General features: G+C 51.6%; 1 protein-coding gene across 3 annotated transcripts in view; it reads right to left on the reverse strand.

Annotated features, from left to right (window-relative positions):
• The window catches only part of LOC132819861 (dynactin subunit 1-like), a 188,068-nt gene that overhangs the window by 67,763 nt on the left and 92,545 nt on the right, over window positions 1–27,760 (reverse strand). For all 3 annotated transcript variants that reach the window (XM_060831889.1, XM_060831929.1, XM_060831802.1), the window contains exons 5-9: window positions 22,164–22,334; window positions 20,250–20,447; window positions 17,588–17,792; window positions 17,296–17,374; window positions 10,375–10,534 (exon numbers count right to left, since the gene is read on the reverse strand). In XM_060831889.1, coding sequence (XP_060687872.1) covers window positions 10,375–10,534; window positions 17,296–17,374; window positions 17,588–17,792; window positions 20,250–20,447; window positions 22,164–22,334 — 813 coding nt within the window. The remainder of the gene's footprint in view (window positions 1–10,374; window positions 10,535–17,295; window positions 17,375–17,587; window positions 17,793–20,249; window positions 20,448–22,163; window positions 22,335–27,760) is intronic.

Below are 27,760 nucleotides of genomic sequence, written 5' to 3' on the forward strand. Positions count from 1 at the left end.
CCTGAGGAACCCGGGGGTGCGCTAGTCCAGCAGCACAGGTTTAGGGCGAGAGGGGAAAAATGTGAACGTGACACATGGGGCAATTTCTTCACAGTGTGGTTTGTGCATGGGCTGAGCTGTCAGAGGAAGTGGTGGATGCTGGTACAGTTACAATGTTTAAAAGACATCTGGAGAAGGACATGAATAGGAAAGGTGTGAAGGGGTGTGGTCACACTCAGACAAAGGTGGATTAGTTTAGGCATTGACTAATGGGACTGAAAGGTCCATTGCCATGCTGTGACGCTATAACTGACCATCCTTAGATAGAGTTACAGACTACCACAGCACGGAGGAAGACAGACCCTTCGGCCCAGTCTGCTCCGTGCTGACCAGACTATCCCCATCTCCCTGCACTTGGCCCATATCCTTCTAACCCTTTCCTATCCATGGATTTGTCCAAATGCCTTTTAAATGTTGTTAATGTACCCACCTACCCACTGGCAGCTCATTCCCCGTGTGTACCACCCTCTGTATAAAAACGTTTCCCCTCAGGTTCCCTATTACTCTTTCCCCTCTCACCTTAACCTGATGTCATCCAGTCCCCGATTCCCCAACCCTGGGAAAGAGGCTGAGTGTATTCACGTATCCATGCCTCTCATGATCTTATAGACTTGTATAACATCCCCCACCCCTCAGTCTCCTACGCTCTAAAGAGAAAGGTCCTAGTTTATCCAACCTCTCCCTGTAACTCAGAGCCTTGAGTCCAGGCAGCATCCTTGTAAATGTCTTCTGCACTCTTTCCAGTTTAATGACATCCTTCCTATAGCAAGGTGATGAAAACTGAACACAATCCTCCAAGTGCATCCTCACCAACATCCTGTACAAATACAACATAACTTCCCAACTTCCCTGACGGATGAAGCCTAATTGCCCCTTGAGAGGGTGGGGGTGAGCTGCTGCCTTGACCTGCTGCAGTCAATGTGCTGTGGGGTGACCCACAATGTCCCTGAAGGAGGGAATTCCCAGATTCTGACCCAGCGACACTGAAGGATTGGCGATATATTTCAAAGTCAGGACGGGGAGGGGCTTGGAGGGGAACCTGAAGGGGGTGGTGTTCCCATGGATCTGCTGCCCTTGTCCTTCTCGATGGAAGAGGGTGTGGGTTTGGAAGGTGCTGCCTGAGGATCTCTGGTGAATTTCTGCAGTGCACCTTGTAGATAATACACACCACTGCTATTGAGCATCGGTGGGAGGGGGAGTGGATGTTTGTGGATGGGATACCAATCAAGCGTGGGCTGCTTTGTCCTGGGTGGTGTTGAGCTTCTCGAGTGTTTTTGGAGCTGCCCCAATCCAGGGCAAGTGGGCGGGGATGGGGGGGGGGGGGGGGCGGGGAGGGGGGAGGTGGGGGTGGGGAGTTGCTCAACCTGGATCAATCAAGCTTCCAGACCAGGACATGGACAGACAGTATGGAAAGGGTCAGGAATCAACAGGTAACACTGGGTTTCATGAGGTGTGCTGAGGCTGCACTGGTTCAGGGGGAGGGAACCCCGAGGGGGGTGTGGGGGCTGCACTGGTTCAGGGGGAGGGAACCCCGAGGGGGGTGTGGGGGCTGCACTGGTTCAGGGGGAGGGAACCCCGAGGGGGGTGTGGGGGCTGCACTGGTTCAGGGGGAGGGAACCCCAATGGGGGGTGTGGGGGCTGCCTTGGTTGGGGTGGGGGAACCCCGAGGGGGGTGTGGGGGAACCCCGAGGGGGGTGTGGGGGTGGGGGGGGGGGAGAACCCCTCGGGGGCAGGACCTAAACCCTGCAGCGTGAGGGGAAGGAGCTGGAGTCGGGTGTAAAGCCTCTCCGAGTGAGGAAAGGTGATGATAACGACGTGAGGGAGCAGCTGGTCAGAGGTGCCCGGATGGAGGGACAGTGGAGCAGCATTGGCAGGAGTTTCTGGGAGTAATTCCGGAGAGCCCAGGATGGAGAGGAACCGTACTGAGGGCAGTATGAGACAACCATGGCTGACAGGGGAAGGCAGGGACATCGTCAAAGCAAAAGGGAAAGCATCCCATCTGGTTTGAGGATGGGTGGGCAGCAATATGGGGAGGGACGATGGAATACCACAGTGCACGAGCTAGTATTATAAAAGATGGAAGAGTGGCCATTGGGCCATTGGAAACGGAGGCTGTGGAAGTAGGAATGGGAAGGGAGATACACTGGAGGGACTCGGACAGTACTTTCCATCAGCTTTCATCGGGGAAAGCACCAGCAGCACACCAGAACGTCCCCACAGTCAGGGCACAGAGGGGAATGCAGTCACCATCAGTGAGCAGAAGGTGCTGGGGAAGCCAAAAAGATCTGAAGGGAGATAAATCACTCGGAGCAGATGGACTCCACCCCGGAATTCTGAAGGAGGTAACTGAGGAGATTGTGGAGGCATTAGCAGTGATCTTTCAGGAGTCACTGAAGACTGGGAAATGGCTAATGTCACACCCGCTGTTTAAAGGAGGGAGGCAGTAGCCTGACCTCAGTCCTTGGTAAGATTTGAGAGGCCATTATTAGGGGTGAGATTGTGGAGTCTGTGGAAGTCCATGGTAAAACAGGCCTGATGCCTGACACAAACTGGTTCGGATTCTTGGAGGAGATCAAGAGCAAGTTAGACAGAGGAGAGCCAGTGGGTGTGATCTATTTGGATTCCAGAAGGACTTTGACAAGGTGCTGTGCAGGAAGCTGCTACATAACCTAACAGCCCATGGTGTTGGGGATAACGTACTGGCATGGATAGAGGGTTGGCTGGTTGGGGGAAGACAGAGAGAGTGGGGATCAAGGGTCTGTTTCAGGGTGTGGGGTTCCACAGTGGTCAGTGTTGGCAGCACAACTACTCACCGTGTACATGAAGGATCTGAGGGCATTGTTACTGAGTCCTGCAGGTGACAGAAAGATAGGTCAGGTTGAGAAAGTAGGGAGGCTGCAGGAGGGCTTGGACAGGCTGGGAGAGTGGGCAAACAAGTGGCAGATGGAATAGTGTCAGAAAGTGTTAGCAGAAAGAATAGAGGCATACAGTTTTTTTAAAAGTCGGAAAAGGCTTTGGAAATCTGGAGCAGAAAGGGACTTGGGAGTCCTCAGTCAGATTCTCCTAACGTTAACGTGCAGATTCAGTTGGCAGTTAGGAAGGCAAACAGCTGAAAATGTGTTGCTGGTTAAAGCGCAGCAGGTCAGGCAGCATCCAAGGAACAGGAAATTCGACGTTTCGGGCCAGAGCCCTTCATCAGGAATGAGGAAAGTGTCCAGCAGGCTAAGATAAAAGGTAGGGAGGAGGGACTAGGGGGAGGGGGCGATGGAGATGTGATAGGTGGAAGGAGGTCAAGGTGAGGGTGATAGGCCGGAGTGGGGTGGGGGCGGAGAGGTCAGGAAGAGGATTGCAGGTTAGGAGGGCGGTGCTGAGTTCAAGGGAATCGACTGAGACAAGGTGGGGGGAGGGGAAATGAGGAAACTGGAGAAATCTGAGTTCATCCCTTGTGGTTGGAGGGTTCCCAGGCGGAAGATGAGGCGGTCCTCCTCCAGCCGTCGTGTTGTTATGTTCTGCTGGTGGAGTAGTCCAAGGACCTGCATGTCCTCGGTGGAGTGGGAGGGAGAGTTAAAGTGTTGAGCCACGGGGTGGTTGGGTTGGTTGGTCTGGGCGTCCCGGAGGTGTTCCCTGAAGCGTTCCGCAAGTAGGCGGCCCTTCTCCCCAATATAGAGGAGGCCACATCGGGTGCAGCGGATGCAATAGATGATGTGTGTGGAGGTACAGGTGAACTTGTGGCGGATATGGAAGGATCCCTTGGGGCCTTGGAGGGAAGTGAGGGAGGAGGTGTGGGCGCAAGTTTTACATTTCCTGCGGTTGCAGGGGAAGGTGCCGGGGGTGGAGGTTGGGTTGGTGGGGGCTGTGGACCTGACGAGGGAGTCACGAAGGGAGTGGTCTTTGTGGAACGCTGATAGGGGAGGGGAGGGAAATATATCCCTGGTGGTGGGGTCCGTTTGGAGGTGGTGGAAATGACGGCGGATGATACGTTGTATATGGAGGTTGGTGGGGTGGTAGGTGAGAACCAGTGGGGTTCTGTCTTGGTGGCGGTTGGAGGGGCGGGGCTCAAGGGCGGAGGAGCGGGAAGTGGAGGAGATGCGGTGGAGGGCATCGTCGATCACGTCTGGGGGGAATCTGCGGTCCTTGAAGAAGGAGGCCATCTGGGCTGTACGGTATTGGAACTGGTCCTCCTGGGAGCAGATGCGGCGGAGACGAAGGAATTGGGAATATGGGATGGAGTTTTTACAGGGGGCAGGGTGGGAGGAGGTGTAGTCCAGGTAGCTGTGGGAGTCAGTCGGTTTATAATAGATGTCTGTGTTGAGTCGGTCGCCCGAGATAGAAATGGAAAGGTCTAGGAAGGGGAGGGAGGAGTCTGAGACAGTCCAGGTGAATTTGAGGTCGGGATGGAAGGTGTTAGTAAAGTTGATGAACTGTTCAACCTCCTCGTGGGAGCACGAGGCAGCGCCGATACAGTCATCGATGTAGCGGAGGAAAAGGTGGGGGGTTTAAACTAACTCCGCGGGGGCATGGGAACCAGGACTGTAGCTTTAGGGTACAGGACCTTGAGTGTAGGGAGGTTAGGAATAATGCAGCGATCTCTAAGGAGGGTGCCTGTAACCAGAAAGGTGGATTGAAGTGTGTATACTTCAATGCCAGAAGTATAAGGAATAAGGTAGGTGAACTTGCAGCGTGGGTTGGTACCTGGGACTTCGATGTTGTGGCCATTACAGAGACGTGGGTAGAACAGGGACAAGAATGGCTGTTGCACGTTCCAGGGTTCAAATGTTTTAGTAGGATCAGACATGGGGGTAAAAAAGGGGGAGGCGTGGCATTACTTGTCAAAGACAGTATCACAGCAGTGGAATGGACGATGGAAGAGGACTTGCCATCTGAGGTAGTTTGGGCTGAGGTTAGAAATAGGAAAGGTGAGGTCACCCTGTTAGGTGTTTTCTACAGGCCTCCTAATAGTCCTAGAGAAGTAGAGGATAATATTGCGAGGATGATTCAGGAAAAGAGTGAAGGTAGCAGGGTGGTTGTTATGGGGGACTTTAACTTCCCAGATATTGACTGGGAGAGCTATAGCTCGAGTTCATTAGATGGGTCGGTGTTTGTACAATGTGTGCAGGAGGGTTTCCTGACACAATATGTCGACAGGCCAACAAGAGGGGAGGCTATATTGGATTTGGTTCTAGGTAATGAACCAGGCCAGGTGTTAGACTTGGAGGTAGGTGAGCACTTCGGGGACAGTGACCACAACTCGGTGACTTTTACTTTAGTGATGGAGAGGGATAATCGTGCGCCGCAGGGCAAGAGCTATAGCTGGGGGCAGGGAAATTATGATGCAGTGAGGCATGACTTAGGATGTGTGGATTGGAAAAACAGGCTTCAAGAGAAGAACACTAATGAGATGTGGGGAGTGTTCAAGGAGCAGCTACTGCGTGTCCTCGATAGGTATGTACCAGTCAGGCATGGTGTAAAGGGCCTTGTGAGGCAGCCGTGGTTTAGTAAGGAATTGGAGTCCCTTGTGAAAGGGAAGGCGGCGGCATATGTAAAGATGAGGCGTGAAGGTTCAGTAGGGGCGATTGGGAGTTATAAGGTAGCCAGGAAGGAGCTAAAGAGGGAGCTAAGAGAAGCGAGAAGGGGACATGAAAAGTCTTTAGCTGGTAGGATTAGGGAAAACCCAAAGGCTTTCTATAGGTATGTCAAGAATAAAAGGATGACTAGGGTAGGTATCGGTCCAGTCAAGGATAGTAGTGGGAAGTTGTGTGTGGAGGCGGAGGAGATTGGAGAGACATTAAATCAGTACTTTTCATCAGTATTCACTCAGGAACAGGACACTGTTGCTGATGTGAATATGGAATCACAAATAATTAGAATGGATGCCCTGGAAATATGCAGGGAAGAGGTTTTGGGAATATTGGAAAGGATGAATATAGATAAGTCTCCTGGGCCTGATGGCATTTACCCCAGGATCCTATGGGAAGCTAGGGAGGAGATAGCAGAGCCATTGGCCTGGATTTTTATGTCGTCATTGTCAACGGGAATAGTACCAGAGGACTGGAGGATAGCGAATGTGGTCCCATTGTTCAAGAAAGGGAGTAGGGATAGCCCTAGTAACTATAGGCCAGTGAGTCTGACTTCAGTGGTGGGCAAAGTCTTAGAAAGAATGGTAAGGGATAAGATTTATGAACATCTGGGTAGGAATAACGTGATCAGGGATAGCCAGCATGGTTTTGTGAAGGGCAGGTCGTGCCTCACAAACCTTATTGAGTTCTTTGAGAAGGTGACTAAGGAAGTGGACGAGGGTAAAGCAGTAGATGTTGTGTATATGGATTTTAGTAAGGCGTTCGATAAGGTTCCCCATGGTAGGCTAATGCTAAAACTTCGGAGGTATGGCATTGAGGATACATTAGAGGTTTGGATTAGGAATTGGCTGGCTGGAAGGAGACAGAGGGTAGTAGTTGATGGATTATGTTCATCTTGGAGCGCAGTTACTAGCGGTGTACCACAAGGATCTGTTTTGGGACCATTGCTTTTTGTTATCTTTATAAATGATCTAGAGGAAGGACTTGAAAGCTGGGTAAGCAAGTTTGCGGATGACACAAAAGTCGGTGGAGTTGTGGATAGTGAGGAAGGAAGTGGTAGGTTACAGCGGGATATAGATAAGTTGCAGAGCTGTGCGGAAATGTGGCAAATGGAATTCAATGTAGCTAAGTGCGAAGTCGTTCACTTTGGTAGGAATAACAAGATGATGGATTACTGGGCTAATGGTAGGCTACTTGGTAGTGTGGATGAGCAGAGGGATCTTGGTGTCCATGTACACAGATCTCTGAAAGTTGCCACCCAGGTAAATAGTGCTGTGAGGAAGGCATATGGTGTACTGGGCTTTATTGGTAGAGGAATTGAGTTCCGGAGTCCTGAGGTCATGTTGCAGTTGTATAAGACTCTGGTGAGGCCTCATCTGGAGTATTGTGTGCAGTTTTGGTCGCCATACTATAGGAAGGATGTGGAAGCTTTAGAACGAGTGCAGAGGAGGTTTACCAGGATGTTGCCTGGAATGGTAGGAAAATCTTATGAGGAAAGGCTGAGGCACTTGGGGCTGTTCTCATTGGAGAAGAGAAGGTTTAGGGGAGATCTGATAGAAGTGTATAAGATGATTAGGGGTTTAGATAGGGTAGATACTAAGAACCTTTTACCGCTAATGGAGTCAGGTGTTACTAGGGGACATAGCTTTAAATTAAGGGGTGGTAGGTATAGGACAGATGTTAGGGGTAGATTCTTCACACAGCGGGTTGTGAGTTCATGGAATGCCCTGCCCGTATCAGTGGTGAACTCTCCTTCTTTATGGTCATTTAAACGGGCATTGGATAGGCATTTGGAAGTTATTGGGCTAGTATAGGTTAGGTAGGATTCGGTCGGCGCAACATCGAGGGCCGAAGGGCCTGTACTGCGCTGTATCCTTCTATGTTCTATGGGTGGTGCCCATGTGGTTGCGGAAGATGGACTGTTCCACATATCCTACGAAGAGACAGGCATAGCTGGGGCCCATGCGGGTGCCCATGGCAACTCCTTTAGTTTGGAGGAAGTGGGAGGATTGGAAAGAGAAGTTATTCAGGGTGAGGACCAGTTCAGTCAGTCGAAGGAGGGTGTCAGTGGAAGGGTACTGGTTGGTGCGGCGGGAAAGGAAGAAGCGGAGGGCTTTGAGTCCTTCGTGATGGGGGATGGAGGTGTACAGGGACTGGATGTCCATCGTGAAAATAAGGCGTTGGGGACCGGGGAAGCGAAAATCCTGGAGGAGGTGGAGGGCGTGGGTGGTGTCCCGAACGTAGGTGGGGAGTTCTTGGACTAAAGGGGACAGGACCGTGTCGAGGTATTGGGAGATGAGTTCGGTGGGGCAGGAGCAGGCTGAGACATTGGGTCGGCCGGGGCAGGCAGGTTTGTGGATTTTGGGCAGGAGGTAGAAACGGGCGGTGCAGGGTTGTGGGACTATGAGGTTGGAGGCGGTGGATGGGAGATCCCCTGAGGTGATGAGGTCATGGATGGTCTGGGAGATGATGGTTTGGTGGTGGGAGGTGGGGTCATGGTCAAGGGGGCGATAAGAGGAGGTGTCCGCGAGCTGGCGTTTGGCCTCAGCGGTATAAAGGTAGGTGCGCCAAACTACCACCGCGCCTCCCTTGTCTGCGGGTTTGATGGTGAGGTTGGGGTTGGAGCGGAGGGAGTGGAGGGCTGCACGTTCTGAGGGTGAGAGGTTGGAGTGGGTGAGAGGGGTGGACAGGTTGAGTCGGTTAATGTCACGGCGGCAGTTGGCTATAAAGAGGTCGAGGGCGGGTAAGAGGCCAGTACGGGGTGTCCAGGTGGATGGGGTGTGTTGGAGGCGGGAGAAGGGGTCGTCAGAGGGTGGGCGGGAGTCTTGGTTGTGAAAGTAGGCACGGAGGCGAAGGCGGCGGAAGAATTGTTCAATATCTCGCCGCGTGTTGAACTCATTAATCCGAGGGCGTAGGGGAACGAAGGTGAGGCCTCTGCTGAGGACTGATCTTTCATCCTCAGAGAGGGGGAGATCTGGAGGGATGGTGAAGATCCAGCAAGGCTGGGAGCTAGGACCTGGTGTGGGACTGGAGCTGGGGGTGGGGGCGGGGTTAGGGGCGGGGACAGAGATCGACGTAGGGGCGGGGTTAGACATGGTGATGTTGCTCGGTGTGGGGGCGGGGTCAAGCGTGGGGGCGGGGTCATGCGTCGTGACGTAAATAAGCGTGGGGGCGGGGTTACGTGTGGTAGCAAAAGTCGGCGTGGGGGCGGGGAAACCTGAGGCGTTGTGGTCCTGCAGGTTAGTGATGTCAGTGGGGGCGGAAATGGCTGTGGCGACGGAAGTACTGTAGTCATTCCCGGTAGCCGCGGGGGTCGCGAATCTGTCGGCGATCTTCCTGGTGATCGTGGAAGCGGTTGTATGGGCGGCGATCGCGGAGGCTCTGAGGTCGGTGGGGGCGGAAGTGACGTCACGGTTGGCAGCGGCCGTTGGTGCCAGTTAGGAAGGCAAATGCAACGTTAGCTTTCATTTCAAGAGGGCCAGAATACAAGAGATACAAATGTATTGTTGGGCTGTCGGAGACTCTGGTTGGAATATTGAGAGCAGCTTTGGGCCTTGTATCCAAGGATGTGCTCGTGTTGGGGTTTCCAAGAATGATCCTGGGGATGAAGGGCTTGTCATATGAGGAGTGATTGAGGACCCTGGATCTGTACTCGCTGGAGTTTAGAATTTGGGGGGGGGGGGGGCGGAGTATCCAAGAGCTGACCCTCAGCATCTGCAATATACAGGTCAATACGCCAGACAACACCAGCACCACCCTTGTCGACAGGCTTCATAACAAAGCCAGGGTTGGGTCTGAGCACACAGAGCAGAGTTAGTTTGGAGAGAGACAGACTGGATTGAGTAAGGAGGGAGCAGAGAAATTGAGGTGACCGATGTCATATCGCCAGCTCCCAATGAACAGATCAAATGTAGGTAAAAGGCCAGAGGGAGGGGTCCACATGCTGGGGGAGTGTTGGAGCTGGGTGAAGGGAAGAGGGCTCTTGTCCAAAGGAATGGGCACTGAGGCGAAGGCGGTGGAAGGAGAGTTTGATATCATGTCATGTCTGAAATTCATGAAAGGTGGGGACGCAGAGGGATAAAGCTGAGCCCTTTGCTGTGGACAGAATGTTCAGCATCAGACAGTGGAAGGTCAGGAGGGATGGTGAAGAGAGTAATTCAGAAGATGTACAGGATACTTCCTGTTCTCCCAGTCCTGGTTTGGATGATAGGAGCAGGGACAGGGATGATAGGAACAGGGTTTTCTGAGGCCACCTCAGGACTGGGGGCAGTTCAGGTCCCGACACGATGGGGTGGATGGGATTGTACTGGGGCAGGTACAGAGGGAGATTCACCAGGATGTTGTCTGGGATGGAACATTTCAGTGATGGAGGCGCTCTTTGGAACAGAGAAGGCTGAGCGGGGTGTATAATCGAGGATTATGAGGGGCATGGACAGGAAGCAACTGTCCCCTTAGTTCAAGAGTCAAGAACAAAGGGGCAGAATGTTAACAAGGCAGGCAGGAGGTTTCAGGGGAATTGAAGTCACATTTCTCACCTTGAAGCTGGTGATCTGGATGTCCTGCTGAGAAGGTAGTGGAGGGGGGGGGGGAAATCTCAAAAGTGTTTTGGATGAGCACTTGAAATGTCATATCGTTCTAGGCTCTGGGTCAAGTGCAGGAAAAGGAGTCTGGTGTAGGGTTGTTGGTGCAGAATAGATAGGCCAAAGTCTGATTGTGAATTCCCCTCTCAGTTTCAAAGCAGACGCCTCTGTGCTCTCACCTGCTCCTTCAGCTCATCAATGGTCTTTTCAGCCTGTGTCATTTCCTCCAGCAGTTTCTCCCGTTGTTGTCTCAGGCTCTCCAGCTCATTACACTTTTTCTCCATGACCTTCTGCAGCTTGCTATGCTCCTGCTTCTCTGAAGCAGATAGATCCCGCATTCTGGTGGGAAAGCAGAGAATCAGCAACAGAAACACGCCTAAGCCCACTCCCCACCACGATGATCACCACAACAATTAGAGAGAGCAAGAGCAAGATTTATGATAGGGTTCCGATGAGTGTCATTGAACAGATGTATAGGGGACTCGATAGTTTGAGGCTCAGATCGAAGGTTTGTTGGGAACAAACGAGACTCATGGTTGGTGTGTTGCCTCCCAGGTGCCAGGGTCCGTGATGTCTCGGGTCATATCTTTGGGATCCTGAAGGGAGAGGGTGACCAGCCTCAAGTCGTTGTCCATGTAGGTACCAACGACATAGGTAGACAGAGGGATAGGGATGTAAGGCAGGATTTCAGGGAGCTAGGGTGGAAGCTGAGAGCTAGAACAAACCGAGTTGTTGTTATCTCTGGATTGTTACCTGTGCCATGTGATAGTGAGACAAGGAATAGGGAGAGATATCAGCTGAACCCGTGGTTGCAAGGATGGTGCAGGAGGGAGGGTTTGAGGTTCTTGGATAACTGGGGCTCATTCTGGGGAAGGTGGGACTTGTAAAAACAGGACGGTCTTCACTTGAACCAGAGGGGTACTAATATCCTGGGTGGGAAATGTGCTGGTGCTATTCGGGTGGGTTTAAACTAGCTCAGCAGGGGGCTGGGAACTGGAGGGGTAGCTGCAGTGCACAGGAGGATGAGAGTAGGAAGGACAGGGACAGGATTTCAGGGTCACAGGAATGTGCTGGCAGACAGCGAAGTGGTTTGAAGTGTGTCTACTTCAACACCAGAAGTATCCGGAATAAGGTAGGTGAGCTTGCAGCATGGATAGGTACCTGGGACTTCAATGTTGTGGTCATTTCAGGGACATGGATAGAGCAGGGTGAGGAATGGATGCTGCAGGTTCCAGGGTTTAGATCTTTCATTAAGAACAGGCAAGGCGGTTAAAAGAGGGGGAGGCGTGGCCTTGTTAGTCAAGGACAGTACAACGGTGGCTGACAGAACTTTTGATGACTCATCTCCTGAGGTAGTTGTGGTTCTGTTCGCCGAGCTGGGAATCTGTGTTGCAGATGTTTCATCCCCTTTCTAGGTGCTTGGGAGCTTCCTGTGAAGAGCTTCTGTGATCTTTCCTTTTATAGTGGCTTGTATCTGCCGCTTCCAGTTGTCAGTTCCAGCTGTCCGTTGCAGTGGCCGGTATATTGGGTCCAGGTCGATGTGCTTATTGATAGAATCTGGGGATGAGTGCCATGCCTCTAGGAATTCCCTGGCTGTTCTCTGTTTGGCTTGTCCTTTAATAGTAGTGTTGTCCCAGTCGAACTCATGTTGCTTGTTGTCTGAGTGTGTGACTACTAAGGATAGCTGATCGTGTTGTTTCGTGGCTAGTCGGTGTTCATGGATGCGGGTTGTTAGCTGTCTTCCTGTTTGTCCTATGTAGTGTTTTGTGCAGTCCTTGCATGGGACTTTGTACACTACACTGATTTTGCTCACGCTGGGTATCGGGTCCTTTGTCCTGGTGGGTTGTTGTCTGAGAGTGGCTGTTGGTTTGTGTGCTGTTACGAGTCCTAGTGGCCACTGCAGCGGACAGCTGGAACTGACACCCGGAAGCGGCAGAGACAAACCACTACAAATGCCGGAGGAAAGATCACAGAAGCGCTTCACAGGAGGCTCCCAAGCACTGAGGATGTCACCTAGACAGGGGACAAAACGTCTGCAACACAAATTCCCAGCTCGGCGAACAGAAGCACAACAACGAGCACCCGAGCTACAAATCTTCTCCCAAACTTTGAACGGAGGTAGTGTGGGCTGAGGTCAGAAACAGGAGAGCAGAGGTCACACTGCTTGGAGTTTTTTATAGGCCTCTGCAGAGTTCCAGGGAGGTGGAAGAGAGGATTAGCAACATTAACCTGGGTAGGAGTGAGAGGAACAGGATGGTCATTATGGGGGACTTTATCTTCCCCAACTTTGATTGGAAATGTTATACCTCTGGTATGTCGGATGGATCAGTTTGTGTCCAATGTGTACAGGAGTGTTTCCTGACACAGGATGTCAAAGGGCCAACAAGAGGGGAGGCCACACTGGGTCTGGTGCTTGGGAATGAACCAGGCCAGGCGTTTGGTTTAGTTGTAGGTGAGCACTTTGGAGAGAGTGACCATAATTCAGTTACATTGAGTTTAGCCACAGGTCAAGAGTTGTCGATGGGGCAAGGGCAATTATTATGCGATTAGGCAAGTGTTAGGAGGCATAGATTAGATTAGATTAGATTACTTACAGTGTGGAAACAGGCCCTTCGGCCCAACAAGTCCACACCGACCCACCAAAGCGCTTCCCACCCATTCCCCTACATTACCCCTTACCTAACACTACAGGCAATTTAGCATGGCCAATTCACCTGACCCACACATCTTTGGACTGTGGGAGGAAACTGGAGCACCCAGAGGAAACCCACGCAGACACAGGGAGAATGTGCAAACTCCCACTGTGCCGCCCACATAGAATGGGGGAGCAAAATGCAGGGGATGGGGACAATGGAAATGTGGAGCTGGTTTAAGGAACAGATATTGCGTGTCTTCGATAGATATGTCCCTGACAGGCAGGGAGGAAGTGATAAGGTAAGGGAACCGTGGTTTACTACAGAAATTGTATCTCTTGTTCAGCAGAAGAAGGAAGATGCTTATGTTTGATGTGATAAGATGGTTCAGATGAGGCGATGGAGAGTTACAGATCAGCGAGGAAGGATTTAAAGAGAGGGATAGGAAGAACAAAGAGAGGACACGAGCAGTCTTTAGCAAATAGAATAAAGGAGAACCCTAAAGCTTTCTATCGGTATGTGAGGAATAAAAGGATGAGGTACGAGAAGCATGAGGTACAAGATATTAGACTAGAAAGGATCGAGGTTAGTTACGAACAGGTGCTATCAATTCTTGAAGGAGTGAAAGTAGTGGGCGGCACGGTGGCACAGTGGTTAGCACTGCTGCCTCACAGCGCCTGAGACCCGGGTTCAATTCCCGACTCAGGCGACAGACTGTGTGGAGTTTGCACGTTCTCCCCGTGTCTGCGTGGGTTTCCTCCGGGTGCTCCGGTTTCCTCCCACATTCCAAAGATGTGCGGGTCAGGTGAATTGGCCATGCTAAATTGCCCGTAGTGTTAGGTAAGGGGTAAATGTAGGGGTGTGGGTGGGTTGCGCTTCGGCGTGGACTTGTTGGGCCGAAGGGCCTGTTTCTACACTGTAAGTCTAATCTAATCTGTAAGTCTAATCTGTAGACAAGTCCCCTGGGCTGGATGGGATTTTTCCAAGGATTCTCTGGGAAGCCAGGGGGGTGATTGCTGGGTCTTTGATACCAGAGGACTGGAGGGATTGGAAATGCAGTACCCTTGTTCAAGAAGGGCAGCAGAGATGACCCAGGTAATTATAGACCAGTGAGCCTTACTTCTGTTGGAGGAAAGGTTTTGGAAAGGATTATAAGAGAGATTTATAATCATCTAGCAAGCAACAATTTGATTTCAGATCGTCAACATGGTTTTGTCAAGGTTGTGTCTCAGTTTTTTGAGAAGGTGACCAAACATGTGGATAAGGGGAGGGCAGTTGACGTGGTGTGGCCACACTTGGAATATTGTGTACAGTTCTGGTCGCCCCATTACAGGAAGGATGTGGAAACATTGGGAAAGGTGCAGAGGAGATTTACCAGGATGTTGCCTGGTCTGGAGGGAAGGTCTTATGAGGAAAGGCTGAGGGACTTGGATCTGTTCTCATTGGAAAGAAGAAGGCTAAGCGGGGATTGGATGGAGACATACAAGATAATCAGAGAATTAGATAGGGTGGACAGTGAGAGTCTTTTTCCTAGGAAGATGACGTCAGCTTGTACGAGGGAACATAACTACACATTGAGGGGTGATAGATTTAAGACAGATGTCAGAGGCAGGTTCTTTACTCAGAGAGTGGTAAGGGCATGGAATGCCCGACCTGCCAATGTAGTTAACTCAGCCACATGAGGGAGATTTAAACAATCCTTGGATAAGCACATGGATGATGATGGGATAGTGTAGGGGGATGGGCTGAGAATAGCTCACAGGACAGTGCAACATCGAGGGCTGAAGGGCCTGTTCTGTGCTGTATTGTTCTATGTTCCTTCAAAGTGGAGGCACAGGTAGATAGGGTGGTGAAGGTGGTATTTAGCATTGGTCAGTGCATTGAGTTGGGAGGTGATGTTGTGGCTGTATAGGACCATTGGGGAGGTTACTTCTGGAATACTGCGTGCAGTTCTGGTCTCCCCCCCCCCCTTCTGGTAGGATGCTGTTAAACTAGAGAGGGTGCAGAAAAGGTTTACAAGGATGTTGCCAGAGTTGGAGGACTTGAGCTATAGGGAGAGGCTGAACAGTCTGGGGCGGTTTTTCCTGGAGCATCAGAGGTTGAGTATTTTCCCTGGGATGGGGGAGTCCAGAACTAGAGGCCACAGGCTTCGGGTGAGAGGGAAAAGATATTAAAGGGACCTAAGGGGTAATATTTTCATGTAGAGGGTGGTGGTGTGTATGGAATGAGCTACCACAGGAAATGGTGGAGGCTGGTACAATGAAAACATTTAAAAGGTATCGGGATGGGTATGTGAATGGGAAGGGTTTGGAGGGATATGGGCCAGGTGCTGGCAAATGGGAGAAGGGCAGATTGAGATGTTTGGTTTGCATGGGGGTCTGTTTCTGTGCTGAATGCCTCAATGACCCTATACGTCACACAGCATTCAAGATGAGTTGGATGCAAATTGGTTTGGTCATCGAGGTGAGTGGATCATTGGAGAGGGATGTTTTTGTGACCACAGTGGTGTTCCACAAAGATCACAGCTGGGACCTCTGTCAGTTGTAAATATATATATATATAAATGATTAGATTGAAAATGTCAGTGGTCTCATTAGTAAGTTTACAGATGACATGAAAATTAATGACGATGCAGATACTGAGAAAAGCTATCAAAGGATGCAGCAGGATACAGACCAATTGGAAAGTTGGGTGGAGAAATGGAGATGGAGTCTAATAAATCCAAGAGGAAAGTGTACAGTAAATGGCAGGACCATTCGGAGCACTGATATACAGAGGGATCTTGGGATGAAAGTACACAGGCTTTGGGGAGGGTGTGGGAGGTTCCCTGGGATGATGCCTGGATTGGATTGGATTGGACAGACTTGGATAGTGTCTGCTGCAGTGTCAGTGGCTGAGGGGTGACCTGATCAAACTGGGTCCCATTCTGAGAGGCAGGGATGAGGCAGGTATTCACCGTCTGTCTCCCAGAACGGAAACATGGGAAAAAGGTTTAAACCAGAAACAGTTTAAAAAAGAAGAGGGTGCTGCATGCTGGGAAAGGGAAAGGGGATGTAGAGAGTAAAGTGGGGTGGGGGTCAGAGATTGCAGGAGGTCAGGTGGTCATCAGACAGAGGGGGCATGTTGGGAGGGGGAAGAGAGAGAGAGAGAGAGAGAGAGAGAGAGAGAGAGAGAGAGAGAGATAGAGGGAGAGGGAGAGGGAGAGGGAGAGGGAGAGGGAGAGAGACAGAGAGAGAGATCGGGGGACAGACGGGGGTGAGGGGGACGTTCAGAGAGGGAGGAGGGAGCCAGAGGAAGGTGGAGGGGAATCGGTGAGGGAGTCGGGGAAGAGAGAGGCAGGATGAGAGGGGGAGGGGAAGAGGGGTGGGGGGGAGAGGGGAAGGGAAGGAGCGAGGAGGGGGAGGGTGTGAGAAAGAGAGAGAAGGGGAGGGAAGGCTGAGAGACAGAGAGAGGGAAAGAGGGGTGGGGCATGATAGAGAGAGACACAGAGATAGGGGTGAGAGGAAGGGAGGGGGTAAGAGGGAGGGAGATGGGGGTGAGAGAGAGGGAGTGGGTGAGAGATGGAGACGGAGTGTGTTAGAGGGAGGGAGAAAGGGGTTACAGGGAGGGAGAAAGGGGTTACAGGGAGGGACTGAGGAGGATGGAGAGGGAGGGTGGATGTCGGGTATGGGGAGGACAGGTCAGGGGGTTCAGAGGTTTGAGGGGGTTGGGAGGGTCAGAGTGGGCGACGGTGGGGTTGGGCTCTCGGGGGGGGTCAGAGGGTCACATGGGAGACGAGGGAAGTCGGAGGGTGTGGTCAGAGGGGTGTCTGGGTGGAGGGGGGGTCAGAGTGAGGAAGGGGGCATGGGGTCAGATGGGGGAAGGGATCAGAGAGAGAGAGAGAGAGACAGAGACACACACAGAGGGTAGGGCTGAGAAAGAGAGAGAGACACACATATAGAGGGGGTATGGCTAAGACAGAGAGACACAGACAGAGAGACACATGCAGACAGAGAGAGAGAGAGAGAGAGAGAGAGAGAGAGAGAGACAGAGAGAGAGAGAGACACACAGAGACAGACAGAGAGAAAGAGAGAGAGACAGACAGACAGAGAGAGGGAGAGAGACAGAGACACACACAGAGGGTAGGGCTGAGAAAGAGAGAGACACACATATAGAGGGGGTATGGCTAAGACAGAGAGAGAGAGAGAGAGAGAGAGAGAGACAGACAGACAGAGACAGACAGAGAGACACATGCAGACAGAGAGAGAGAGAGAGACAGAGACACATACAGAGACAGACAGAGAGAGAGAGAGACAGACAGAGAGAGGGAGAGAGACAGACAAGAGAAAGAAGCCAAGTGACAGAGGGATGTGGTGAGTCAGATATACCAACAAAAAAAAGCCATGAAAGAGAGAGAGACTCAGAGATGCAGATTGAAACAGGAGGCACAGAGCTAGAGGGAGACACCCAAACCATTCTGTCACAAACCTGACAAGAGCTTCCTTCAGCCGGCCGTTCTGTTCCTCGAGCTGTTTGACCTGGTAACTGGAGGCAGCTCCATCAGTCCCTGTACACAGGAAATCCAGCCTTAATACAGTTCCCACAAACCCATCACCCTGTCCACCATTCGCTCTGCACTGACCCTCAGCACTCAGTACAACGTGGGCCTGTCAGCCTGGTGTGAATCCCTGCCCCTCATGACCTTGTCTCACTAACGTGGAATTACCGTGCTGTTTACCGTGCCGCGCAGTCCCATACTCAACCTGGTGCACAGTTTCACCTTTCTCTTCAATCTCATGCTTCAGGATCTCCAGGTCCATTGTCAACTCCTCAATTTTCTCCTTCAAGCTGTCCACCTCCAGTTGGAGAGATTCTGCTCGCTCCTCTGCCATCTCTTTGTCTAGAGTGGCCATTTCAATGGCATCCGCTGTGTCAGCCATCTCCTCCATGTAGCGGTCTCGGGCTTCCAGAGCATCCTTCGCTTCCTAAAGAGTGAGGCAATAAACACAGGGCCAATATATTCTCATCAGGTCAAATACAGAGTGGAGACATTAACCAGCCCCTGACATTAATCAGAGAGACGTAAAGGACCACAGCCCCAGCAATAAACACCACGACTGCATGGAAGCAGGCCCTTCGATCCACCAAGACTGTGCTGACTCACAATGCCTCTCTAAACTAACCACGTTTCACCTCGGTGCAGTCGGGATCCCTGCCTATTCAGGTACCTGTCAGGGCGTCTTGTCAGGCTCCCTCTACCATCACCTCTGTCAGCACATTCCAGGCATATAGCACCCACTGTGTAAATAATCTGCCTCTCACATCTCCTTTAAACCTTCCCCATTTTACCTTAAACCGGTGTCTCCCAGTAACTGACATTTCTATCTGGGAAAAAGACTCCAACTGTCCATTCTATCCACGCCTCTCATAAGTTTGTCAATTTCTATCAGGCCACCCCTCCTCCTTCAGTGTTCGAGTGGAAACAAGTAGCATTTGTCCAATTGTGCCTCATAGCTAGTACCCTCCAAACCAGGCAACATCCTGTTAAACTGTTCTGTACCCTCTCCAAAACCTCCACATCCTCCTGGGAGTGCGGTAACCAGAAATGTACACAATATTCTAAACATGGCCTCACTAAAGTTGTATACAGCTGCAACGTGACTTGCCAATTGTTGTAGTCCATGCCCTGACCAATGAAGACAAGCCTGACTACTTTATCCACTTGTGGGGCCACGTTTAGAGCTGTGGACCCCTCCACCTAGACCCCTCTGTATGTTCTTGCTACTAAGGGTTCTGCCATTTACCGTATACTTCCCTCCTGCATTAGACTTTTCAAAATGCATCATCTCACATTTGGCTGGATTAACCTCCATCTGCCATTTCTCTGTCCCATGTCTCCAGCCTGTCTATATGCTGCTGTGTCCTCTGACAAACCTCCTCACTATCCACAGCTCCCCCAATCATCGTGTCATCCACAAACTTACTCAGCAGACCATCTACATACTCCCTCAAATCATTTATACATATTACAAAGCACAGGGGTCCCGGTACTGATCCCTGCGGGACACCACTAGTTACAGATCTCCAGTCAGAAAAGCACTCTTCCCTCGCTGGTCTCTCTTCTATGACGAAGCCATCTTCCCAGCTCACCCCAGATCCCATGGGACTTCAGCTTTTGTACCAGCCTGCCATGAGGGACCTTGTCAAAGGCCTTGCTAAACTCCATATAGACAGCATCTACTGCTCTCTCTTCATCAATCACCATTAACACTACCTGAAGAATTCAGTCAGGTTTGTGAGATACGACCTCCCTCACACAAAGCTGTGCTGCCGATTGCTAATAAGCCCAAATTTTTCCCAAATGTGAATAAGAATAACCCCAGTGATTAAAAATGGCTCCGGTAACAAGCGTGGTGATTAAACACTGTCCCGGGAATGAGTGCGGTGATTAAACGCTATCTCAGTAACAAGCGCTGTGATTAAATGCCTTCCCGGTGCCAAGCACGGTGATTAAACGCCGTCCCGGTGCCGAGCACGGTGATTAAACGCTGCCCCGGTGACGAGCGCGGTGACTGAATGCTGTCCCGGTGACGAGCGCGGTGACTGAACGCTGTCCCGGTGACGAGCGCGGTGACTGAACGCTGTCCCGGTGATGAGCGCGGTGATTGAACGCTGTCCCGGTGCCGAGCGCGGTGACTGAACGCTGTCCCGGTGCCGAGCGCGGTGACTGAACGCTGTCCCGGTGCCGAGCGCGGTGACTGAACGCTGTCCCGGTGCCGAGCGCGGTGACTGAACGCTGTCCCGGTGACGAGCGCGGTGACTGAACGCTGTCCCGGTGACGAGCGCGGTGATTGAACGCTGTCCCGGTGACGAGCGCGGTGACTGAACGCTGTCCCGGTGACGAGCGCGGTGACTGAACGCTGTCCCGGTGACGAGCGCGGTGACTGAACGCTGTCCCGGTGCCGAGCGCGGTGACTGAACGCTGCCCCGGTGACGAGCGCGGTGACTGAACGCTGTCCCGGTGACGAGCGCGGTGACTGAACGCTATCCCGGTGACGAGCGCGGTGACTGAACGCTATCCCGGTGACGAGCGCGGTGACTGAACGCTGTCCCGGTGCCGAGCGCGGTGACTGAACGCTGCCCCGGTGACGAGCGCGGTGATTAAACGCTGTCCCGGTGACGAGCGCGGTGATTAAACGCTGTCCCGGTGACGAGCGCGGTGACTGAACGCTGCCCCGGTGACGAGCGCGGTGACTGAACGCTGTCCCGGTGACGAGCGCGGTGACTGAACGCTGTCCCGGTGACGAGACACAAACTGGTGACATCAATAGTCAGGAGTGTAGAAGCAGCTGAGTCCCCTTCCTGTTACTGACTGAGTACAGTCAGTGAGCTGTGGCTGGGACACACAGGCTGATGCTGACTCACACTGACAGAACATTCACCTTTTTGGCATCTTTGAGTTGCCGCTGGAGTTCATTCTGCTGTTCCTGCATCTTCTGTTTCCATTCCTGCAGCTGCTCAAACTGGATCTTGAACTTCTCCAGCTCTTTCAGTTTGGCTCGGTCCTCGTTTCTCTTCATTTTTAAAGTTTCCAGTTTCTCTTCAAGATCCTTCACCTGGGTTCGGAGAGTCTCCTCTTCCTAGAAACAGGAGGCACCAATGAAAACCTTTGTTTTCACCTTGAGCCAGCCCCAGGTGCTGCAGAAATGGCAGTCATCAGTTATCAACAATAAGGCAGAGCCAGTGGCTGCAGGGTGTTGGAATTCTCAGAAAGCTTTTGTTAGGGTCTGTCAGAAGAAATTAGTGGGCAAGTTTAAAGAACTGTTAGTATACTGGCCTGAACTGAGAACTCGTTGGCAGACAGGAAACTGAAATCAATGGATCTTTGTCTGAATGGTCAGTGGGGTACCGCAAACATCAGTTCACACAATTACAACATTGTCAAGCTGTCTGACAACACAAACCTGGGTGGGACTGTGAACTGGGCGAAGAGGAAAGGAGTGCTGACGGTGATTTGAACAAGAGGACCGAGTGGACACACACCTGGCAGATGGACTTCAGTGTGAAAATCAGACAGGCACACCTTTATGTCAACCAATCTGATGAAGGGTCACTGGGCCTGAAACATCAATTCTGCTTTCTCCCCACACAGGAGGCCATACCTGCTGAGTTTTTTCCAGCAATTTCAGTTTTTGTTTCTGATTTCCAGCACCTGCAGATCTTTGGCTTCTTTCATAACTTAAACGGTGATGTTCGGACCAGTGGATAGAGAGGGTTTTGGGTGTTTGGGTACACCAGGCAGCTGCACAAACACCTTCACTGCAGGAGTACCTGAGCTGAGGAACAGGGGTACCTCACTGCAGTTATTGTGTGCGGTTTTGATCTGGATACCCAAAAAGGGACATATTTATCACGGGGGGAATACGGTGCAGGTTCACTTGGTTGATACTTGAACAACTGGACTCTCCTTAGGAGAGACTGGTTCAATTGAGCACCTATTCACTGGAACGGTGATGGATGGGCTGAAGCAAGGTATGACTGAAATGTATAAAAGTCTAACAGAGCTGGACCGACAACATGAAAAACAGGAGCAAGAGCAGGTCAGTTGTTTCTTTCATAATTAACAGCAGGAAGCACGGATTCACATTTCAACTCAGCATGAGCTCGGGTTTCATCATCAAGCAATACTTCTGCACTTATTACAGAATGTGGTGCTGGAAAAACACAGCAGGCCAGGCAGCACCTGAGCAGGAGAATCGACGTTTCAGGCAAAAGCCCTTCATTCTCCTGCTCCTCGGATGCTGCCTGGCCTGCTGGGGTTTTCCAGCACCACATTGTTCACCTCTGGTCTCCAGTATCTGCAGTCCTCACTTTCTCCCACTTATTATAGAAACCTGGCTGATGGTTTCTAACTAACTCCAGTTAGAGGAAGCACACTCTTGGTCATATTGATGTACAGTGGAGATGAGGAGGAATTCTCTTCCACAGAGAGTTGTGGTGGCTGTCTCACTAATGGGCAGTAGGATGCTCTCTCATTCCCAACCACGGATTGGATTTGTGGTGAAGGCACAGATCACGCCCCATTCTCACTGAGTAGCTGGACAAGTTTCACCAGCGGGATGGTATCCTGCTATCCCGATGTTACAGCTGCAATCGCCCCACGACAGTCCACACACTCTCTCACACACACACACACACACATACACAGACAGACAGACACACACACACACACACACAGAGGGGTTTTCAGTTCACACTCAGTACCTGCACTATGAGTGACAGATTGAATGGAGCTGGGACAGGGAGAATTCATGGTGCAGCAGTGACATGAACTTCACTCATCAATACTTACTCACCTTGGGAGAGAGCAGAGGAGGTGCCATGGCTGAGGGCAGTCCAGTTGGCGTAGGGATGATTGGAGCAGCAAGTGGAGTCTGTGCTGGGGTACTGGGCTCACTGCTACTTGGCTCCCCACCAGATGGTGACGGGGTCAGGGAAGTCCCACTTGAACCAGTCGTCCTGGTGGACTGAAAGAGAAAACTCACCAATTACTGAGGGGAGAACTAACCTTCTCCCTAGCAGCCCCACCCATTGCTCGGCCCCAGACCCGGCTATGGCAATAACCATCACGACTTAGCAACCTTTAATGACTCCAGCTGTTTATTTTTGCACTTTTAAAAATATTTGGGCTGAAATGGGACAGAATGGTTTTAAATCGTGCTTGAAGAGATTGCAGCATGTTTAGAGAAACAAAGAACCTGACAATTACAGTAGGCTTTGTGTGAATAACTGATTGTATAAGCAGGGACTGAACCGGCCCCAGCTAGGGGGGACTGTGTCGATGTGTGAGATACAGCTGTATCTGGGTGGGAACTGAAAGGTGACGGGTCAAGGAAGTAGAGACCGAGGGACAACAACAAAACCTTTCAGCCCACCAACAACTGTCTGACTGGCTCACAGGTGACGGAACAGCCGGGGGCTGCTAACAAAACAGGACAAAACCCACTTTAAACTGAAGGAAACCCATGCGTGCTTCCTTCAGCAGTTGGTGTAAACTGTGACTTAACATTGAGATGACTGAACGTCATAGTTTACCACAACTGGTAGGTCAAAGACCTGAGAGAAGTGAACAAGCCCACTTCTCTCTCTCTCTGTGGGATCAGCCACACAGGGAGGGTGTCGGAGAAACACAATTCTGACCAGCGGAGCAAGCAGCAGGACCATCCCAACATCGCAGGAATAGGAACCAGCAAACTCCCGGCTGCTTGTGTTCATGTACACCCAACATCTAATTCCCTTTTACACACAGACACTCTAAATCCCCTCACCCAGACAGACCCCACACCCCTCACCCAGTCAGACCCCTCACCCAGACAGACCCCACACCCCTCACCCAGTCAGACCCCTCACCCAGACAGACCCCTCACCCAGACAGACCCCTCACCCAGACAGACCCCTCACCCCTCACCCAGACACACCCCTCACCCAGACACACCCCTCACCCAGACACACCCCTCACCCCTCACCCAGACAGACCCCTCACCCCTCACCCAGACACACCCCACACCCCTCACCCAGTCAGACCCCACACCCCTCACCCAGTCAGACCCCACACCCCTCACCCAGACAGACCCCTCACCCAGACAGACCCCACACCCCTCACCCAGACCCCACACCCCTCACCCAGACAGACCCCACACCCCTCACCCAGACAGAGCCCTCACCCAGACAGAGCCCCCCTCACCCAGACACACCCCCCCTCACCCAGACACACCCCTCACCCAGACAGACCCCTCACCCCTCACCCAGACCCCTCACCCAGACAGACCCCTCACCCCTCACCCAGACCCCTCACCCAGACAGACCCCTCACCCCTCACCAAGAGAGACCCCTCACCCAGAAAGACCCCTCCCCCAGACAGACCCCTCACCCCGCACCCAGACAGACCCCTCACCCCGCACCCAGACAGACCCCTCACCCCGCACCCAGACACACCCCTCACCCAGACAGACCCCACACCCCTCACCCAGACAGACCCCCACACCCCTCACCCAGACAGACCCCTCACCCCTCACCCAGACAGACCCCTCACCCCTCACCCAGACAGACCCCTCACCCAGGCCCCACACCCCTCAGACAGACCCCTCACACAGACAGACCCCTCACCCCTCACCCAGACAGACCCCTCACCCCTCACCCAGACAGACCCCTCACCCAGGCCCCACACCCCTCAGACAGACCCCTCACACAGACAGACCCCTCACCCAGACCCCACACCCCTCAGACAGACCCCTCACACAGACAGACCCCTCACCCAGACCCCACACCCCTCAGACAGACCCCTCACACAGACAGACCCCTCACACAGACAGACCCCACACCCCTCACCCAGACAGACCCCACACCCCTCACCCAGACACACCCCTCACCCAGACACACCCCACACCCCTCACCCAGACAGACCCCTCAGCCCTCACTCAGACAGACCCCTCACCCCTCACCCAGACAGACCCCTCACCCCTCACCCAGACACACCCCTCACCCCTCACCCAGACACACCCCTCACCCCTCACCCAGACACACACCTCACCCAGACACACCCCACACCCCTCACCCAGACAGACCCCACACCCCTCACACAGACAGACCTATTACCTCTCACCCAGACAGACCGCACACCCCTCACCCCTCACTCAGACAGACCCCTCACCCAGACAGACCCCTCACCCAGACCGCTCACCCAGACAGACCCCTCACCCCTCACCAAGAGAGACCCCTCACCCAGAGAGACCCCTCACCCCTCCCCCAGACAGACCCCTCACCCCGCACCCAGACAGACCCCTCACCCCGCACCCAGACAGACCCCTCACCCCGCACCCAGACAGACCCCTCACCCCGCACCCAGACAGACCCCTCACCCCGACAGACCCAGCACCCAGACAGACCCCTCACCCCTCACCCAGACAGACCCCTCACCCAGATGGCTTAGATTAGAACAGAATCCCTAAAGCATGGAAACAGTCTCTTCAGCCCAGTAAGTCCATACCAACCTTCTGAAGAACGTCTCACCTAGACTTATCTCCCCCTAACCCTGCATTCCCATGGCTAATCCACCCTATTCTGCACATCTTTGGACTGTGGGAGGAAATCGGAGCACTCGGAGGAAACCCACGCAGACACTGGGAGAATGTGCAAACTCCACACAGACTGAGGCTGGAATTGAACTCAGGTCCCTGGTGCTGTGAGGCAGCAGTGCTATCCCCTGAGCCACCGTGTTGCCCGGTTTCTAACTGTTTACCCATGCGGCTTATAACTATTTACCTATAACTGGAGTTTAATTCCGTGTTAAACAATCACCTTTGTTCAGGACACAAATCTGGGAAATGGGAACTGGGGAATTGTGTGTACTTACTTCATAGTCTTGAACTTTTGAGAAGACACTGGAAATAGGCAGGGGTGTTTCCAGTGAGCAATCCCAGTGGGTGGTGTTGTAACAGAATGATACAGGAGGCCACATAGCCACCTGATGCTTACTCTTTCCCTCATAGATCTGGGAATGCTTGCCTTTAAGTATTGATCCAATGCTCTTCTGGACATTTTGATAGAATCTGCTTTCAGACAGCTCACATCCTCAGTCTGACTCTAGTTGTACTGTCACTCACCAGCAATCGGGGCTTCTGGTCACCTTGCCTACAGGCAATGGGAACAGTTTGTCTTGGAAAACCCCTATCACCGTTCACACGGAGACATCGCCAATTCTCCAACTTCTCTACAGACCTCAAGCTCACCATCTTTCCCATCCTCCTGGGTGCCTAGTACTGTTCTAGAATGCTCCATAAAAAGCTGTTCCAAAAATCTTAGCTGACACAAAACCTGCTGTGAACTGAGAGAAGGATGAAGAGAAGCATGAGGTATCATATTTGACAGAAAGGATTAATAGTGGATTTATTAGCCCAATGGTAAAGATAGTGCAGGAACAGAGGGAACGGCATTAATTTCAGAGGGTGTGAGGACAGACTGAGAGTGTGCTGAGTAAAATGTACTGAATTCTGGGTTCATAAACAGAGGTATTGTAACCAAATGTAAAGACGTTCTGCTGAAAGAGACAGCGTGGGCTTCATGTAGACACTGTTTTCATACAAACAGTGAACAAGAGGCCATTTGGCCTTAAGCCTATGGAATAAGATCGTGGCCTAACTGATGTCAATCCCAGCTTTACATTCCTGCATATTCCCAGTAACCTTTCAACCCCTTGGTCAGCAAGAATCTATCAACCTCTGCCTCAAAGATTCTGTATCCACTGACCTTTGGGGAGGGAATTCCAAAAAAATCTCAATGATCAAAGATCACTGAAAATATCTTTCTTCATCTGTTTTAAGTGAGAGACCCCTTGTTTGTAAACAGTGCCTCTAAATTCAACATTCTCCCAGAACAGGAAACATTCCTTTCTTGCCCCAGTCAATCAGGCCCTTCCAGATTTTGTGTTTCAATTAAGACATCTCTGACTGTGCAGAGAGCACACACCAAGCCTGCACCATCACCACTGGCCAGCTCAATGCCTTTGACTTTTTAAACATGTTTAAACATCTGATCCCAAAGTGTTCTGACTCATCTATCTCCTCTTAAGTATGTTCAGATGTTATCTGTAAACTATGAAATAATATTCCTACTCATGAAACAGTCTCAGCCCCCCTACCTCCACAAGACAGTCTCATTTTCCTCTTGGGGACCCTGCAGACTCTGGGACCCAACACTGACCTCAAGTGGTACAATCGAAGAGTTACACAGAACAGAAACAGACCCTTCAGTCTAACTTGTCCATGGCGATCAGATATCCAAAATTCATCTAGTCCCATTGATCAGCATTTGGCCTTTATCCCTCAAAACCCTTCCTAGTCATGCCTTTTCAATGTTGTAACTATCCCATTCTCCACCACTTCCTCTGGCAGCTCATTCCACACGTGGATGAGAACAACCCAGGTGATAACAGGGCTGGCTGTGGGCAGAGTAGAAAGGCAAGGAGGATCATTCCTGGACGATCTGGCCTTCAGTAAGGTGTTTGACTAGGCTCTCCTTTTATTTCTTTATTCATTCCCAGGATCAGGGTGTCGCTGGCTAAGCCAGCATTTACTGCCCATCCCTAATTACCCAGAGGGCAGATAAAAGTCGACCAGATTGTTGTGGGCCTGGAGTCACATGTAGGCCAGACCGGGGAAGGACACTGGCAACCCAGATGGCCTTTTCTGACAATTCACAATGGATGCATGGTCATCATTACACCCTTCATTCCATAATTGTTTGTTTGTTGAATTCAAATTCTACTGCCTGCCATAGTGGGAATAGAAGCCAGGTCTCCAGAAGGTTATCTGGGTCTCTAGGTTAACAATGTAATGATAATATCACTGGGCCATCGCCTCTGTCAGGGAGCTACGGGAGACTGGTCAGCAAGGTTTTACATCACATGGAGAGCTCGCCATTTGGATACAGAACTGGCTCAAAGGTAGAAGACAGAGGGTGGTGGTGGAGGGTTGTTTTTCAGACTGGAGGCCTGTGACCAGTGGAGTGCCACAAGGATCGGTGCTGGGTCCTCTACTTTTCATCATTTATATAAATGATTTGGACGTGAACATAGGAAGTTTACTTAGTAAGTTTGCAGATGACACCAATATTGGAGGTGTAGTGGACTGTGAAGGTTACCTCGGATTACAACAGGATCAGGGCCAATGATCTGAAAAGTGGCAGATGGAGTTTAATTTAAATAAATGTGAGGTGCTGCATTTTGGGAAAGCAAATCTTAGCAGGACTTATCCACTCAATGGTGAGGTCCAAGGGAGTGTTGCTGAACAAAAAGACCTTAGAGTGCAGGTTCATAGCTCCTTGAAAGTGGAGTCGCAGGTAGATAGGATAGTGAAGAAGGCATTTTGTATGCTTTCCTTTAATGGTCAGAGTATTG

This window comes from Hemiscyllium ocellatum, chromosome 1 (assembly GCF_020745735.1).
Source record: "Hemiscyllium ocellatum isolate sHemOce1 chromosome 1, sHemOce1.pat.X.cur, whole genome shotgun sequence".
Lineage (NCBI taxonomy): Eukaryota > Metazoa > Chordata > Chondrichthyes > Orectolobiformes > Hemiscylliidae > Hemiscyllium > Hemiscyllium ocellatum.